This window comes from Antedon bifida, chromosome 5 (assembly GCF_963402885.1).
Source record: "Antedon bifida chromosome 5, ecAntBifi1.1, whole genome shotgun sequence".
Classification (NCBI taxonomy): Eukaryota; Metazoa; Echinodermata; class Crinoidea; order Comatulida; family Antedonidae; genus Antedon; species Antedon bifida.
The window spans coordinates 1133858-1154320 of NC_136230.1; the positions used below are offsets into that span (position 1 = coordinate 1133858).

General features: G+C 33.6%; 1 protein-coding gene across 1 annotated transcript; it reads left to right on the top strand.

Annotated features, from left to right (window-relative positions):
• Nucleotides 1-10874: 10874 nt before the first annotated feature.
• Nucleotides 10875-20459, top strand: LOC144842986 (apicoplast pyruvate carrier 1-like). The gene is made up of 11 exons (XM_078699619.1): nucleotides 10875-10984; nucleotides 11526-11593; nucleotides 14849-14970; nucleotides 15395-15521; nucleotides 16063-16211; nucleotides 16338-16458; nucleotides 17067-17321; nucleotides 17636-17758; nucleotides 17953-18113; nucleotides 19151-19305; nucleotides 19396-20459. The coding sequence occupies exons 1-11, from the start codon at nucleotides 10897-10899 to the stop codon at nucleotides 19449-19451; spliced, it is 1425 nt and encodes a 474-aa protein (XP_078555745.1). The 5' UTR covers nucleotides 10875-10896; the 3' UTR covers nucleotides 19452-20459.
• The last annotated feature ends 4 nt before the right edge of the window (nucleotides 20460-20463 follow it).

Consider the following 20463-nt stretch of genomic DNA (forward strand, 5'->3'; position numbering starts at 1 on the left):
TAAAACCACACAACTTACCAGTATAATTACACAAGCTTACCTCAGTACCATAATTAATTTAAACCACACAACTTACCAGTACAATTACACAAACTTACCTCAGTACCATAATTAATTGAAACCACGTATTACCTCAGTCTCAAACCTGGTGAGGATGGTGCCGGCCTGAGGTGGAAACCGTTTATAATCCATTGATCATCGTCGCGCTCACTCGAAATTTTAATATTGCTATCTGTTCTGGTGTCGAAGGTTTCAATATTGACATCCATCAGTATAGTGAGTTGATGAAAAAAAGTGTAGATCGAAATGAAACAAAAACCAAAATTATTCGAAGAAACGCGGTAATAATGAAAACAACAACAATCGAAGTGATGAAAACATCCTGTCGTTGAAGAAATCCGAAAATTTGAATTCAAAAATGTTCCTGGAGTTAATATAAACTCAAAAATCGAAGTGGATGAAAAACCTAAAATTATTCCTGGAAACGCGATAACGATGAAAAAATAAAATCGAAGTGATGAAGTGATAGTGATCTTTTACAAAATCGGCGAATCCGAATAAAAACTTTTTAATCTGTTGTGTCCCGCAGGTTGATAATGACACTTGACATCGCAGTGTGTAAAGAAAAGACAGAAATGCAACTACGAAGATAAAACTCATGGTATAGTAAAAAAATAAACGCGATCGATAACGATGAATAAAGTTCGAAGTGATGAAAAAATCGGCCATTTTAGACAAAATCGGCGAATAATAAATAAAAACTAGTCAAGGGAAAAGCCCTACCCTTTGTAGCCTATAGCCACAAAAAAAATTCTATAAATAATTTAAAAGACATTTTGAAGCGCGGCTTTTGAATATAGTAGAAGAATGTTTTTAGAAAAATATGAAGCGTGAAAATAATCTTGCTGCGTTAGTAACTTATAACAACTTATAGTAACTTATATATAAATCACAATAAACCAGTGCGCATGTCAGGATACTAAGTTGCACAACTGGAGTTGTATCATGCATATCGCTAAAATTATAATTCTTTATACCAGTGACTATTATTCCGACTATTACATTCTCGTACTTTATGTCAATTTAGGCCTGTTTAATGCGTTTAAGAGATCGTTAATGCGTTTAAGAGACAGGTAATGCGTTAAAAGAAATCGGTAATGCGTTTAAGAAATCGGTCTTGTTAACTCCACCTGTCAACTTCTCGACCAATCAAAATCGTCCAAATAATACTCACGGTAGCAAATCTTATGTGTGTTAGTACCTAATAGTTTGAACCAACACATTAAAATTATAATGAAAATTAATATGTTGATTCAGTGGTATTAGCTCTTACTATTTTTGATGTCCAAAGCTCGATGAAACAAAATCAAAAACGTTGATGTCCAAAGCTCGATGAAACAAAATCAAAGATCAAAGACTTGTTTTGAAGGAACAAGCGTAAACTCCGATGAAAAAACGTACTACGTTTTTATGTCCAAGCTTAGATGAAGCAAAAGTCAAAGCGCAGACTCCGATGATAAAACGTACTATGTTTTATGTCCAAGCTTCGATGAAGCAAAAGTCAAGATACAGACTCCGATGATAAAACGTACTATGCTTTATGTCCAAGCTTAGATGAAGCAAAAGTCAAAGCGCAGACTCCGATGATAAAACGTACTATGTTTTATGTCCAAGCTTCGATGAAGCAAAAGTCAAAGCGAAGACTCCGATGATAAAACGTACTATGTTTTATGTCCAAGCTTCGATGAAGCAAAAGTCAAAGCGAAGACTCCGATGATAAAACGTACTATGTTTTTATGTCAAAATCTTCGATGAAACAAAAGTCAAAGCGCAGACTCCGATGATAAAAACGTACTATGTTTTTATGTCCAAGCTTTGATGAAACAAAAGTCAAAGCGAAGACTCCGATGATAAAACGTACTATTTTTTATGTCCAAGCTTCGATGAAGCAAAAGTCAAAGCGCAGACTCCGATGATTAAACGTACTATGTTTTTATATCCAAAGCTTTGAAGAAGAAAAAGTCAAATCGCAGACTCCGATGATAAAACGTACTATGTTTTTATGTCAAAAGCTTCGATGAAACAAAAGTCAAAGCGCAGACTTCGATGATAAAAACGTACTATGTTTTTATGTCAAAAGCTTCGATGAAGCAAAAGTCAAAGCGAAGACTCCGATGATAAAACGTACTATGTTTTATGTCCAAGCTTCGATGAAGCAAAAGTCAAAGCGAAGACTCCGATGATAAAACGTACTATGTTTTTATGTCAAAATCTTCGATGAAACAAAAGTCAAAGCGCAGACTCCGATGATAAAAACGTACTATGTTTTTATGTCCAAGCTTTGATGAAACAAAAGTCAAAGCGAAGACTCCGATGATAAAACGTACTATTTTTATATGTCCAAGCTTCGATGAAGCAAAAGTCAAAGCGCAGACTCCGATGATTAAACGTACTATGTTTTTATATCCAAAGCTTTGAAGAAGAAAAAGTCAAATCGCAGACTCCGATGATAAAACGTACTATGTTTTTATGTCAAAAGCTTCGATGAAACAAAAGTCAAAGCGCAGACTTCGATGATAAAAACGTACTATGTTTTTATGTCAAAAGCTTCGATGAAACGAAAGTCAAAGCGAAGACTCCGATGATAAAACGTACTATGTTTTATTTCCAAGCTTCGATGAAACAAAAGTCAAAGCGCAGACTCCGATGACTGCCAGGTAGGTGTGGGTTTCTTGCAATGACCTATAAAACAAAGTTCTATATCAAAATAGGCATTGAAGTTGTTGAATTATCCTTCATTCAGATAGAAATCGAACCAATACGAGTATTCCGTACGCGCCTCGTAATTAAGTATGTATGTTTACCTATGCAACACATTGTGACATTAAATACGGTGATTACCAAAAAAGAATTAAGGTATACCTTTATGATTACAACATGAAGGTATCACCATGATTAAACCATGTTTTATATCACTCACCTATCACGCATCTTTTCTACTTCTGATCCTCATCAAACTCCGATCACAATGTTTCCACTCATCTTGGACCCTTGGAAACGCTGACACCTCCAACAATGACGTTTATTTCAATAGGAATAGATTGACTTTAAATTTAAACATCGCTTATATTTTCAGCGCTCATCAAGACTTTAATTCAACATAAAGTATTGGTTAAGCTGCGCTCACTAACATAGATTAGCTATATATGCTAACCTAAAGAATCCTATCCTATGTAGGCCTACTGAAAGGCGTTTGTCACAAACAGCAATTGCCTTGATAGAGTGTAATAGACCTAAAGGTTGATAACGCCTTTTTAATAGGCCTATCGTATATTCAGGGCCTAATAACAAATGGTCCCTGCCAGTCAACCTACAAGTATTCGTGTAATAGGCCTACAGTCTACTTGTATCATACAACTATGTATTTAACACTATATTTAGTCTAGAACATGCCAAAGCATGCGTTACTAGACTTAAACAGTAATATCAGGTTCTATAGCCTATTCTATACGTCCAGGCCTATCGAATAGGCTATAGAGCATGATAGACTACGTTACTTTGATCTAATAAGCATCATTTAGAATTATTACAAAATATACTTAGACCTAATAAGATAAATAGAATGCAAATAGTAAATTACGAGTACAGCCTAATAAAGTTACTTAGATATACTACAAAGCTATTCTGTGAAAAAGAGAATATTATACTTACGCATGCCTATTGTTTATACTTACCTATACCCAAATTTAACCGAGACGTGGCGTTAAATCTAAATACTTTCGAAGAAAAGCGGTGGTGAAAACAAAATCGAAGTGATGAAAACAAAATCAAAGTGATGAAAACAAAATCGAAGTGATTAAAACCAAATCGAAGTGATTGAAAACAAAATCGAAGTGATGAAAACAAAATCAAAGGAGAGAAACAAAATCGAAGAGATGAAAACAATATCGAAGAGATGAAAAAATCCTGTGAATTCGAAGACAAAAGCAATGACTTATGGATCTTAGTTGAATTCAAGTTCAAAATAAACGATGACACAAACAAATCGAAGTGTTGATAAAATCTTGTAAAAAAGATTCTAAGAAAGAAGATGTTTTTTTGGTGTGCGTAGTTCCAAAATGGGATTAAATCCTTCTGCTTTTGTTGAAAGTATGTATGTGTATACAAATAAAATTATTTATTTTATAATAGAAGAGAGCAATTACACTCTTCCATTATTATATTAGGTTAAATAAATTAGTTTTATTAATTTATTTAAATTCACCACAATTAAATTTTGTATAAACGCATCAACAGCTACATTAACATTTACACGCACACCAAACTCCGCCTCACCACTCCCCATCCCCACACACCTCGCCACTCCCCATCCCCACACACCTCCTCCAACAATCAAACACTCGCTGTTCATAGTTCCTGAAAAGTAATTTTACAAGCCTAACACTACCATGAGGTATGAATCCAGGTGAATCTGGATGTCTTGCTGCGTTAGTAACATACCTTTGGCCACCTGTACATTATACATAATATAAATCACAATAAACCAGTGCGCATGTCAGGATACTTAAGTTGCACAACTGGGGTTGTATCATGCATGACTAAAATGTTAAGTAAAACACATAATAATCGATGTATGATGATGTAAACATAAAAAAGATACACTACTTGGCACTAATCCAAGTAGCATTCATTTGTAAAAAAAAAGGTTTTGTTGATGATGCCACGTGATGGGGGAGCAGTGCCGCGTATGATGATGTAGTGACGGTGATGATGTCACAGTTGGAAACAATCTCTAGAATGTATTCACAGTGACAAATCTATGACATGTTAAGGGACAATTCATATGATATTGTCACCGAAAATCAAACGAGAGAAAACGAAAAGACCAGTGACAAATGTAATTATCGAAGACATTGTATTTAAATAGAACAATATCTCAAATAGTTACAGTTGTAATTGAACTTTTAATTTTATGTGTTTTTGATGATGTTCACATTTCTATCTACAAATTACAATCGTGATATTACAGACAAATCGAAATTATTAACTAAAATATAGAGTAAATAACATTTATCTGTTTATAATGCGAGTTATGATGATGGATATTAATTAACACTAATCTAAATTAATTAATCTATATTTTATGCTCAACCAATGCAATTAAATAAGATATGTTGTGGGACATACCTCACATAATCGCATGGTGACAATTTTAATTCGTTGAATCAGTTCAAGTGTAGGCCTACCATGCGTCACTAGCTAGCTGTGGAATATACATGACAATACATATAATAAATAATATATAATCACAATATATGATAAATAGAATAGAATAATATAATTCGCAAACCCATAATATATTTGCAATATATTTTGGAATACAAATTATATTACATTATTTTATAATATATTTCAAAGTTGATGCCTAATGCATACAGACTTTTGTTCATGCATGATACAACCAAATAATCAGTATTAATTATATTATTTATTCCTGTAAAAAATGGATGTTTCTTGTTGACCAGATGCGCTGTGGAAAAAAAACACACAAGATCAAAGAATTATAACCACTAACATTATAATTCTTTGTACCAGTGATTATTATTCGGACGTGAAAATAAAATCTACAGAGGTAAGCCCGTAATGCGTTTAAGAGATCGGTAATGCGTTTAAGAGATCGGTAATGCGTTTAAGAGATCGGTAATGCGTTTAAGAGATCGGTATGCGTTTAAGAGATCGGTAATGCGTTTAAGAGATCGGTAATGCGTTTAAGAGTTCGGTCTTATTAACTCCACCTGTCAACTCCTCGACCAATCAAAATCGTCCAAATAATACTCACGGTAGCAAATCTTATGTGTGTTAGTAGTTTGAACCAACACATTGATTTATATTAATATTATAATACAAATTAATATGTTGATTCAGTGGTATTAGCTCTTACTATTTTTGATGTCCAAAGCTCGATGAAACAAAAGTCAAAGACTTAGATGTCCAAAGCTCGATGAAAAAAAAGTCAAAGACTTTGATGTCCAAAGATACAATGGAACAAAATCAAAGATCAAAGACTTGTTTTGAAGGAACAAGCGCAGACTCCGATGATAACGTACAATGTTTTTATGTCCAAGCTTCGATGAAGCAAAAGTCAAAGCGAAGACTCCGATGAAAAACGTACTAGATGAAGCAAAAGTCAAAGCGAAGACTCCGATGATAAACGTACTATGTTTTTATGTCCAAGCTTCGATGAAGCAAAAGTCAAAGCGCAGACTCCGATGATAAACGTACTATGTTTTTATGTCCAAGCTTCGATGAAGCAAAAGTCAAAGCGAAGACTCCGATGATAAACGTACTATGTTTTTATGTCCAAGCTTCGATGAAGCAAAAGTCAAAGCGAAGACTCCGATGATAAACGTACTATGTTTTTATGTCCAAGCTTCGATGAAGCAAAAGTCAAGGCGAAGACTCCGATGACTTCTAATCCAAAGTATGTTTTCAACACCACTTATCCACAAGTACCGGGTAGGTGTGGGTTTCTTACAATGACCTACAAAACAAAGTTCTATATCAAAATAGGCATTTATACCAGAAATCAGTATATTATCCTTCATTCAGATAGAAATCGAACCAATACGAGTATTCCGTGTGCGCCTCGTAATTAAATATGTATATGTTCATCTAAGCAACACATTGTGACATTAAATCTTACCAAGAAGGTAGGCCTTATACCTTAATGATTACAACGTGAAGGTATAATCCCGCTGATTAAACCATGTTACTAACTCACCTGGCTGGCTATTGTCGCATCTTCAATCAAACTCCGATCCCAATCCGATGTTTCCACTCGAAGCTGGCACCACCAACAATGGCGTCGTTCGGAATAGATTTACTTTAAATTTAAACATCGCTTATATTTTCGGCGCTCATCAAGACTTTAATTCAACATAAAGAATTGGATAAGCTGCGCTCATTAACAACGGCGTTTAGTAAATATTATTAAAACGGGAAATATTTCAAATTTAAAACCATGTTTGCCAAATCACGGGATAGATTTTAGTAGTTAACCGCGGCGTTCAAAAAATAAATTAGCTAATACTCTAACCTAATGAATGCATTCACTAAAAACATTACAATTATTCCTACACCATCCTATGTAGGCCTACTCAAAGGCGTTTGTCACAAACAGCAATTGCCTTGATAGAGTATAATAGACCTAAAGGTTGATAACGTCTTTTAATAGGCCTATCGTATGTTTCGGGTCTAGCTAAAAAATGGTCCCCACTAGTCAATCTATTCGTGTATTATAATCTACTTCTCCTATCATGAAATTATAATAGTATTTAGTCTAGAACATGCCAAAGCATGCGTTACTAGACTTTTTAAATAATATCAGGTTCTATATCCTATTCAATAAGCCCATGCCTTTAGAATAGGCTATAGAGCCTGATAACCTATAACATACGTTACTTTGATCTAATAAGCATCATTTAGAGTTATTACCAAATATACTTAGATCTAATACGATAAATAGAATGCAAATAGTAAATTACGAGTATAGCCTAATTAAGTTACTTAGATATAATACAAAGCTATATTCTGTGAAAAAGAGAATAGTATACTTACGCATGCCTATTGTTTATACTTACCTATACCCAAATTTAATACAGACCTAGTGTTAAATAAAAATAATTTCGAAGAGAGGCGGCGGTGAAAACAAAATCGAAGTGATGAAAACAAATTCGAAGAGATGAAAACAAAATCAAAGTGGAGAAACAAAATCGAAGTGATTGAAAACAAAATCGAAGTGATGAAAACCAACTCGAATTGATTGAAAACAAAATCGAAGTGATGAAAACAAAATCAAAGTGGAGAAACAAAATCGAAGAGATGAAAACAATATCGAAGAGATGAAAACATCCTGTGAATTCGAAGACAAAAGCAATGACTTATGGATCTTCGTTGAATTCAAGTTCAAAATAAACGATGACACAAACAAATCGAAGTGTTGATAAAATCTTGTCAAAAAAGATTCGAAGAAAAAAGATGTTTTTTTGGTGTGCGTAGTTCCAAAATGTAATTGAATCCTTCTGCATTTGTTGAAAGTATGTATGTGTATACAAATACAATTATTTATTTTATAATAGAAGAGAGCAATTACACTCTTCCATTATTATATTAGTTTAAATAAATTAGTTTTATTAATTTATTTAAATTCATCACAATTTAAATTTTGTATAAACGCATCAACAACTACATTACATTTACACGCACACCAAACTCCCCTCGCCACTCCCCATCCCCTCGCCACTTCCCATCCCCTCGCCACTTCCCATCCCCTCCCCACTCCCCATCCCCATCCCCTCCCCACTCCCCATCCCCATCCCCTCGCCACTCCCCATCCCCTCGCCACTCCCCATCCACTCGCCACTCCCCATCCAATCATCAAACACTCTCTGTTCATAGTTCCTGAAAAGTAATTTTACAAGCCTAACACTACCATGAGGTATGAATCCAGGTGAATCAGGATGTCTTGCTGCGTTAGTAACATACCTTAGGCCACCTGTACATTATACATAATATAAATCACAATAAACCAGTGCGCATGTCAGGATACTTAAGTTGCACAACTGGGGTTGTATCATGCATGACTAAACATTGTTAGTTAAACACATAATAATCGATGTATGATGATGTAAACATAAAAAATATACACTACTTGGCACTAATCTAAGTAGCATTCATTTGTAAAAAAAAAGGTTTTGTTGATGATGCCACGTGATGGGGGAGGAGTGCCGCGTATGATGATGCAGTGACGGTGATGATGTCACAATTGAAAACAATCTCTAGAATGTATTCAAAGTTACAAATCTATGACATGTTAAGGGACAATTCATAGATGTTTGTCACCGAAAATCAAACGAGAGAAAAAGAAAAGACCAGTGACAAATGTAATTATCGAAGACATTGTATTATAAATAGAACAATATCTCAAATAGTTACAGTTGTAATTGAACTTTTAATTTTATGTGTTTTTGATGATGTTCACATTTCTGTCTACAAATCACAATCGTGATATTACAGACAGATCGAAATTATTAACTAAAATATAAAGTAAATAACATTTATCTGTTTATAATGCGAGTTATGATGATGGATATTAATTAACACTAATCTAAATAAATTAATCTATATTTTATGCTCAACCAATGCAATTAAATAAGATATGTTGTGGGACATATCTCACATAATCGCATGGTGACAATTTTAATTCTTTTATACAGGAATCAGTTCAAGTGTAGGCCTACCATGCGTCACTAGCTAGCTGTGAAATAAACACGACATATAATACATAAAATAATAGTAATAATAATATTATATAATCACAATATGATAAATAAAATAGAATAATATAATTCACAAACCCATAATATATTTGCAATATATTTTGGATATTGATTATATTACATAGTTTTATAATATATTTGAAAAGTTGATGCCTAATGCATACAGACTTGTTCATGCATGATACAACCAAATAATCAGTATTAATTATATTATTGCCTTGGATGTCTCTCGTTGACCTGATGCGCTGTGGAAAAAAACACACAAGATCAAAGAATTATAACCACTAACATTATAATTCTTTGTACCAGTGATTATTATTCGGACGTGCAAATAAAATCTCGTACTTCGTGTCAATTTACAGAGGTAAGCCCGTACTTTAATGCGTTTAAGAGATCGGTCATGCGTTTAAGAGATCGGTAATGCGTTTACGAGATCGGTATTGCGTTTAAGAGATCGCTAATGCGTTTAAGAGATCGGTAATGCGTTTAAGAAATCGGTCTTGTTAACTCCACCTGTCAACTCCTCGACCAATCAAAATCGTCCAAATAATACTCACGGTAGCAAATCTTATGTGTGTTAGTAGTTTGAACCAACACATTGATTTATATTATTTTATAATACAAATTAATATGTTGATTCAGTGGTATTAGCTCTTACTATTTTTGACGTCCAAAGCTCGATGAAACAAAAGTCAAAGACTTTGATGTCCAAAGCTCGATGAAAAAAAGGCAAAGAATTTGATGTCCAAAGATACGCTGAAACAAAAGTCAAAGACTTTGATGTCCAAAGCTCGATGAAACAAAGACTTGTTTTGGGGAAGGGGAATGATGATGACTCCAGTAAGCCAGATTATTTTTGATAATTACGTCACATTCACCCACAAAAGTATTGTTTAATTAGGCCTTGTGTATTACAATTTCAATTAGCATTAGTGATACAGCATAAACGTGTACCTTCATGGTTAGAACCTAGCTGACTGTTATCGCCATCTTTCCTGCTTCCCTTCTTCACACAAAATAAAACAAAGCAATGATTCTATTATGTCCGTGGAATGTCGCACACTTTATTTAAATTAGCATTTCGAACGATTCGATTGGCTTACATTTTTAGCGATTTTTTGAATCGGTTTATATCGGGTGCAGTCGTTCGAGTTCCACAAATCGGTTCGATTCGCATGCTTGTCGTTCAATTCTTAGAGGTATTATTTGAGAGAGTTTTGTTCCACGAAGATTATATTTATTTACTCTGTTGTGGAAACAAATAAAGAAACACAAGCAACCAGATCATTCCCCAAGCAATTTTACAATTAATATGTACCATACATCGGTTTTAAGATATATTTTATTTCCATTTAACGGAACGAAAGAAAGTGTCGGAACGAAAGACTTTTCTGATATTTTAAAAGTTTGAGTTAGCGCCCTCAATTTTACTTATTAACTAACAAAATATCAAAATGTAACCGACGGCAAACAAGAAATGTTCTAAGCAGTTACTTAGATCGTATCTTTGACAACAGTTCATATTTTCACAAGTTGTTCTATTTTTAAGACTGAAAAGATGGTTTCTTCCAGGAGGTGGAGGGGCTGGTTGGCTATAGTTGGAGGCGTGTTAGTACATTTGACCATCGGAACGTTTTACACGTTTGGTAAGAGAGCCGGAAGAATATGCTTTATGATAATTGTTATGTTTTGACTACTTCAATAATTGCTTGACACAGACATTTCCCATACGCGTCTCTCTTGTGATCATTCTTTTCTATCTTTCTTATGCGCATCCAACAGCGAGTAATTCGCCAATTACAGGATGGATAAACTATTTCATAATTTATCGTGTTTATAAACTAAGTCTTGAAGCTTATAGGGAGTCATGGAGTTGAAAGAGTGTGAGCTACAACTCTGGCAGGATTGAACCCTGGATCTTGGAAAGTTAACCACCAAGCTACATCTCCACTATGCATTTAAGAATATAATAGATTACGAAAACATCATGACAAAAAATTACTGTGATGGGGTTGGGGGTGAAAGAGGGGTGCGGTGGTGAAGATGATGGGGGTCGGGATTCGTGAATGGAGGCGATGTAACATAGAGGATACAGATAGGTGTTTAGCGACGCTTTTACGTGAATGCTATTTCAAACTTATGTACTATATTTTTATTATAATGTGTTTTAAATCATAATTTGTTTAGGAAACATGTCGCCATATATTACTTCTTATATTCGTGAAAGAAGCTCACCAGAGGATCTTCGATATAAGGTAATAGAATGAGTTATATTTGCTGGTCTGAAAAGGATTACAACATGCACTAATTATGGTTCGATGTTGAGTCGATTAGGCACGAATCATGCCAATAAACTTTAACATGACATGTGTCAGATAAAACAGCCATGAATGATTTTATTTGCTAAAGTATTATTATTATTATAAATTATTGGTTATATATTTATTTCCTGCCAAATACAAAACAGAGATATAAAAAGACAAAGGAAGGTTTTTTGTTTTTTTTGTTTTAGTTAACATGGTAGAGCCTATGTCTTGAACACCCAGTTTATGACTAGACCAATGATGTTGATTAAAAATAAATAAAACAAAAATAATTACAAGATAATAATTAATATGTTGCTGTTCTTCAACCCCAAGTTATGACAAGACTTAAAATAAAAAAAAATAATGACAATTAATATGTTGTTTTGGGTTTTTTAGCTAACCTGGTAGAGTATAGTTCTTGAACCCCAGGTTTTTGACAAACATCAAGTCATACACTACTATACCGCCCTTCCCCTATCATAACCTCATAATTGAGTGTTTTCACAACTTGCATACATTTATAATGTATTCATTATACATATAAACATAGTAGCCATATGTTGATAATAATGATATGGCTATAATTGTATTGTGTGTGACACTGACGCTGTTGATATCATGGAGGTAAAATTGATATATTGGTACAAAGCACACAGGCAATCTGGCTGGCTCAAAAGAGTGCCCACATTCTTCTAGTTTATAAAGCATACAATAAAATCCCATATCCATTGTATGCCAGATAATTGGTTATTGTGTTGCATTGCAATCATCATAATAAGGTTCTCTTATAAATCTACATCGGCAAAGTACAGTATAATGCTAACATATGGCTTGTGACCTCATTGTGACCTCATTGTGACCTCATTGTGACCTCATTGTGACCTCATTGTGACCTCATTGTGTATTCAATATTTCCTTTTCCCTTTTGATTTGATTTGATTTATTTGCATCTCATTAAAAATATATACACATTTTATGATACAGAAAGATATATACAAACACACGATGTGGGACTTATTTTCCCAAAAAAAAAAAAATTATTACAATACATAAACATACTTAGTATTGGCACATATAAAATATTACTTTACCGTTGATTTACTGACACAGGCTCTAATTCTAAGATATTCCTTAACCGTTGGAGTATTCACGAGGAAATTTGTAAAATAATAATGAGATACCAATTGTATAATGAGATCATAATAGCTAAGTAATAATAATAATAATAATAATAATAATAATATTATAATATATGGTGTCTATTGTATTAAAAAAAAACATTCATAACATAATTAACCATTAATTTAGTAGTCATACAAGATACAAGATAACTTTATTGTCAAAGGCCAAACATGTGACAGTTGAAATTCTTCTTGCTTGCTGCAAGAACTCACCACACTACAACATAAATAAATACTAAACTGAAACATAGTATCTTTATTTGTTCATTAAAAGAATTAAAAGAAATTTGTTTTGAAAACTGACATACTGTAACATAATCATATTACAATAAAACAGTAAAAATACACAGCAAATTCCACCAACACAGAAAATCACAAAAACAACTAAGTATAGTTAACAACCATGTCTATTTCAATAGGCCTGATTTATACAGTAATATTTAAAAATGTTATTGTACATTAATTAATGTACTATTAATATTATAATAATAACATGTTAAATATAAAGGTCAATAATACTTAATAGGCTAAAAACCTGATTAATAATCTAACATATAGTAAATATACCATTATTTTAGTAGTGAACAAACAGGTCTATTTCAATAGGCCTAGTTTAAAAATGTTACTGTACATTAATTAATGTACAGGTACTGTTAATATAACAATATGTTAATTATTATAAAGGTTAATAATAGGCTAAACATCTAAATAATAAATGTTAATCATCTAATCATCTAAATATAGGCCTACCATTATTTTAGTAGTGAACAAACAGGTCTATTTCAATAGGCCTAGTTTAAAAATGTCACTGTACATTAATTAATGTACTGTTAATATAATAATATCTTAATTATATAAAGCTTAATAAATATGCTAAAAATCTAAAATTATAAAGGTTAATACTCTAACATATGGTAACTATAGCCAACATACACACGCTGCTAATTATAATAATAACCACTCATCGCGTAAGGTAAAACCGTTACACACTCAAATTAATCATTTACAATTCATCATTTTATACAGCCAATCAGAAGCACTGTACTAGTTATTGTCGGTTACTACAAGCAGTACTTGGAATTGTTTATTAGCGGCCTGTGTACAGAAAAGATTTCTATGCGACCCGTTTATAAGCGGATTCGTTCTAAGCTCCTTCGCGGTTATTGAATTGAATCCAATTAAGAAGATTGAGAGAAATCTTTTCTTGACGTCAGAGAGCCAACGATGGCTTAACCACATCACTGATTATTTGTCTCTACATTACATGGTTAGAGCAACTAACTATAACATATTCATAAAAACAATCCATTTTTTTTGATAATTTAATGTTAAAAAAATGTTGTATGTTGTATACAGTACTCCATTAAGACGCCCCTATAGAATAATTACCAAATAACACTATGACCAAACCTTATTCAATGGACACCCCTATTAGGGGGACACTTTATTTGGTTCTGAAGGGTGTGTCCTCTTAAAGATGTATTGTCCCCCTGAAAAAATAATTCTTAAAACATTTTTTTTGAATAATCCATTTTAATGTAACATAATAGTTATCCACTTTGACAAAAAATTTGATTGAAAAAAAATGTATTTACCTGAAAAAAATGTAATTGAAAGCAAAAAATGGTCAAATTGGCTGCCAGCCAATGGATTTTTGGTTGAATTTTACCATTTTTATAAGTGAAAACATGATTTTTTTTCGTTTTTTTTTCTATTGAAGTGATTAACTTGATTAAAACTACAAAAAAAAAAGACTAAAAGTCTGATTAAATTAAAGTCTTAATTAATCTTCATTTTTTATGTTTTTGGGGGACAATACATCTTTAATAGAGGTTCTACTGTATATTGTAACACTATGGTCAACCCCTATTAAGAGGGAGCTGCCCTGCCCCAATTAAGGGGACACTTTGATGGGTCCAAAAGTGTCCCCTTACTAGAAGTTCTACTATAGTGTATTATTACTTCTTTTTTTGTCATTTTTATTTCTATTTTTATTAACCAATTTGCAACTTTTTTTTTTTAGCTTGTTGTCCTTATTTATGTATTAACTCTTGTGGGTCAAGGTTCAACCATGATTCTAGGTGGGAAGTTAGAAAAGCGATTCGGACCAAGACACATAGCACTAGCTGGTGGCTTACTGATGAGGTATCTATATGCTTAATGACCTTGGCCAAGTAAAAAAAAAGTTTAGTTTCTTTACAAATTGAAGGAACTGAATCACTAAATTTTCCATGAAAATTGCATGATTTCAGATTTCATTTCAGATTTGCTGGTAAACTGCAACTATAGTATTTTAAACTATCCTTCTTATGTTGATAGGTACATGACAATAGCAAATAGTAAATCCGTGTATCATAACAAAATTTAAATCCTTAATACAAATTTTTTTTTTATTTGGCCTAACATAATGTATAAACAACCCACCTGCACCAACTTTTTCCTTATTTTTTTTATAGCAAAACAGCCTTTTTTAAACCTGTATAGCATGTCCTTGATTGTTTTTATTGACAGTTTTAATTTTTATTGAAAGTTTTCAAAGCAATAAAAAAAACATTTATTTTTTTAACAGCACAGGAGTGTTACTGTCTTACTTCACTATACAGATATCCTTTGCATTGTTATCTGTGACGTATGGCATTGTAGTCGGGATAGGCACGGGGATTGCGTATGTTCCTCCGCTTGTCTGCGCTCTAAAGGTTGGTTCATTAATCAAAAAATAAAAACTGGGTATTTATACTGGGTGACCTCTTCAGTCGAAGACTGGTCTCCCAGAGGGCTCAGTTATGATCAGTGGCGGTGAGTGACAGTGGCTGTGTGTGACAGTGGCTGTGTGTGACAGTGGCTGTGTGTGACAGTGGCTGTGTGTGACAGTGGCTATGTGTGTCCCTTTTCAACCAGGTACTCATTTACAGATGAGTTGACTGGAAGTAGTTCTTATCAGGAATTGAACCCGGTATTCTGTTTAATAGTCAAGTTAAAAAAAAAGTTTACAAATTGAACAAACTGAATAACCGCAACTCAACGAAGCTACACTATCAAACTTTATGTGATAGAAAAATGTGATGTGCCCATATATATCACTACCATATTTAGGCATATATCACTACCATATTTGGGCACATCACACTTTTTTTGTCAAACTTGTTTGATAGTCTAGAGCTTAAGTAAAGGTTCAAAACATAAATATATACAAACTATGATGATATTTATACCGAATGTGATATTTAATATACGTAGTGGTTTCCTGAGAAAACGGGGTTAGTTAGCGGAATAATCGTAGCAGGATTTGGCGGTGGCGCTTTTATTTTCAACTTTGTACAAACAGCTTACATCAATCCAACCAACTTGTCTCCAAACTCAACCGAACCAGGCTATCCAAATGAAAGGTATGAATAACGAAAATGTCCGTACCGTGGATGCCGCTTTTTTTTTTTTTTTCCAACGGTTTCATTAACTAGCATCAGACATACAGATAGATGAATAACAATGTAATTTTGTTTTTATCATTTCAGATATTTTTCTGAGCCATCTCTTCTAGATAAAGTTCCATCCGTCTTCTTGGTGCTTGGGTTGATTTATGTCATCATGCAGCTTATTGGTTCGGTGTTCATTAAAAACCCACCTGTGAAAGATGTATGCTAATACTCTATTATTATAAGTAGTAGTTAGCTAATATATTATAATATTATACAGCCTTACATAATCATATACAGCCATATAAACAGCCTTACTAGTATCTGCCTGAGATGTATTGGCTTATGACTCTCCTCTGGTCAAGGTGGGCACTGGACGAGAGAAGCCCTTGATCAATGATAGGACCAATCAAGGTGCTTTAAACAGTCCTGGCTTAGTTTCATTTATCATTCAGATGACTGTAAGACTAATTTACATAATTGTTGTTTTCAACAAGTCGGCCATAATTAAAATATTATCATGTAAATCATATAATTTCATTAGGAATATAGTATTTTCGAAATTAGTGTTTATAAAATCTTGTTATTTTTTTAAGAACGTCAGCTTTTTTTACACAATTTGTCTGTTTTGTATGCAATTTGACAATTTGTTTTTTCCAATTGTCCACTTTCAAGCTGTATGTCATGTCAAACCATGTACAGTACACTGTGTAAATTTATTCATCTGTTTATTAAAAATATTTCTAATCAATTTTAATGTAGATTTTTAGATGTTTTATTGATAAATTTGATAGTACAATAGAATAATTTTGTCAAAAAATGTTTCAGGTTTACGCTGCGTTGGATAGTGAATGCAGCGAAGAATCCAAGTTGACCGTCAGCGAAGCTGAAAACAAGAGCGAGGTCACAAAGGAAGTGGGGTCAATGTTCCCAGAGGAAGGCGAGTATCCACAAGTGGATGTCCGCTCATCAGGTCTAGAATTGCAACCTCGAGAAATTCTCAAAACCGGCGCTTTCTGGAACCTTTGGTTTACTTTCTTTGTGAACGGACAGGCTACTATTTTTATAGCCACGTTATGGAAGGTGAGATTAAGAGTAGCTAGCTTTAAATAAGATTAATATGCGTATGCGTACAACTCCGGTGTAAACATCGCCATTCTAAACTTGGTACTATTTTATAGCCACGTTATGGAAGGCGAGATAAGACTAGAGTAGCTGACTTTAAATAAGATCAATATGTGTATGTGTACAACTCCATTATACACACTTACACTGGATTTGAACTCGCGCTCACAATCAGTAATCCAATGTCCAACACACTGCGCCACAGCCCTCAGTTAGAGTTATCAATCAGTCACAAGCCCCCTCACTGACCTATCTGTTGTTTTTTTTTCTAGGCTTATGGTCAGACATTCATTAGTGATGATCACTTCCTGTCATTAATTGGTTCATTTAGTGCCGTGTGTAATGCTCTTGGCAGGGTATTCTGGGGTCATATGGCTGATATATTCTCTTATAAGGTAATGTACACAGATGAGCGGGGCCTAGCATAGTGAGGTTGTTTGTGGTGGATGAAGAAGTGGAGGGTTAAGATTAAAAACACAATGTATAAATATACTGATAAACCAGATAGCAAAAAATAATTTGACATTTAACCATATTCTATTGGGAATTCATGTCTGTAAATGAATTTTAAAATAATTTTTTTTTACAGATGGCCATGGTTATAAATTGTGCGTCAATGATAACGTTTATGATGACGCTCAAACTGTGCTCAAAAGTTGAGGGCGATAGAGCAATGCTATTTATTTGGATCTGTTGTTTATTCTTCATATTTTCAGGAAATTTTGCTCTTTTTCCAACTGCTGTTGCTAGGTAAGACTAATGGACTTGCATTTAAAGGGGTGTAATTGTATTACTGTATCTTAAAGGGTAGCTCCGGGCTTACAGTAGTTGCATTACTGTATCTTAAAGGGTAGCTCCAGGCTTACAGTAGTTATATTACTGTATCTTAAAGGGTAGCTCCAGGCTTACAGTAGTTGTATTACTGTATCTTAAAGGGTAGCTCCAGGCTTACAGTAGTTGCATTACTGTATCTTAAAGGGTAGCTCCAGGCTTACAGTAGTTGTATTACTGTATCTTAAAGGGTAGCTCCAGGCTTACAGTAGTTGTATTACTGTATCTTAAAGGGTAGCTCCAGGCTTACAGTAGTTGCATTACTGTATCTTAAAGGGTAGCTCCGGGCTTACAGTAGTTGCATTACTGATCTTAAAGGGTAGCTCCAGGCTTACAGTAGTTGCATTCTGTATCTTAAAGGGTAGCTCCAGGCTTACAGTAGTTGCGTTACTGTATCTTAAAGAGTAGCTCCAGGCTTACAGTAGTTGCATTACTGTATCTTAAAGGGTAGCTCCAGGCTTACAGTAGTTGCATTACTGTATCTTAAAGGGTAGCTCCAGGCTTACAGTAGTTGCATTACTGTATCTTAAAGGGTAGCTCCAGGCTTACAGTAGTTGCATTACTCTATCTTAAAGGGTAGCTCCAGGCCTACAGTAGTTGCATTACTCTATCTTAAAGGGTAGCTCCAGGCTTACAGTAGTTACATTACTCTATCTTAAAGGGTAGCTCCAGGCTTACAGTAGTTGCATTACTGTATCTTAAAGGGTAGCTCCAGGCTTACAGTAGTTGCATTACTGTATCTTAAAGGGTAGCTCCGGGCTAAGTTGCATTACTGTATCTTAAAGGGTAGCTCCGGGCTTAAACTATTCCAGCTCATGCACATGTATGAAGAGAGCCATATGTGCCAAAATCTTCATCTTACATACAAACATTAAGACGAATCGCTGTCTAGAACTAAATAGTTTAATGCAATTTACTTTATTAAAATTAATATTTAAAGTCTTTTTTTTATCTAGAGCTTTTGGTTCACGATACGTTGGAACAAATTACGGTTTGTTGTTTACGTCTCAAGTGTTCACTGGTCCGCTAGGGGTAGTTCTCTCGACTACGCTCAGTGACTCGCTAGGCTGGTTTGGAATGTTTATCTTAATATCTGGTTTTGCTTTTATAGGTAAGTTTTTATTATTTGAAAAAATATATGATTGGAATCCTACGGATCTAGCTCTCTAAGTCTTTATAATTCATTCTTGTTTGGTTTTAGGATTGGTGCTTGCCTTGGCGTTTAACGTGAAGACTACGGATGGTAAATACATATAAAAAATTAATGAGATTTTAATGTGTAATTAATGGTTTATTTTATTAGGGTTTTGACCTTTATTATCATGTACTATCAAGGTCAAATACAATTAATAAACTGTTATTAATTATTATAACATATATTATAATATTTGAAGGTGCCATAAACCAAAAATTAGATGTTACAAAGGTTAAGTTGAATTCAACAAAAGTTGAGTGATGTGGGTGTTGACAGTAGGAATATAGATAAGATTAATTTAATGAAATTTAACATAAAAAGGGTTGATTTTAATATATATATATATATACAAATCCAAAGGCAAAATACTGAAAAAATGACAATGCTGTGGGTATCAGTGGCTGGATCTCAATGAAGTTACAAAAAAAACGAAAAGTTAAATCAAAACGATAAAGTCAAACAGTCAGAAAAGTTAGCAGAGCTTTCGGGCAACACTAGCCCTTCATCAGTGCAAGTATTTTACTATTCCCCTCTATCACACCTTTATCTAGGGGAGTGGGAGCCAATTATGAGTGAAAAGGTTATTTGAGGGACTATTGTATGTGAATGAAGGCTTTTGTGTGTTTTTGTGATATGAAGATAAATTGATTTAAAGTTTCAATGTATATTCCTGATCATTCTTTATCGACAAGTAGACTTTTTGGTGCAATAAACACAAATTGTATAGGTGACGCGTAAACCTTTTCACATGAAATGTAATGGTGCAATACAAGAGGCCTTTAATTGTATTACACACAGTGCCTTTCAAAAATAGTATTGTATTTAGTATTATATTTTAATCGTCTAAATTTGCCTATAAACAAGTACTGCATTGACAACATGTGTTCAAAATATATTCATCATTTATATTGTTTTGTAGTAAATTATTTTGTATAGCGAGCATTAGCAGATTTTGTTCATATTTTTGTTAAGAAGTAATCTTACAGTCAAAAGCTGTAATTTCTTAAAATTGTTTTGTTTTCCCAAGCCAATGACATAATTAATGACACGCAGTTTTAGAAAGTTTTAAAAAAA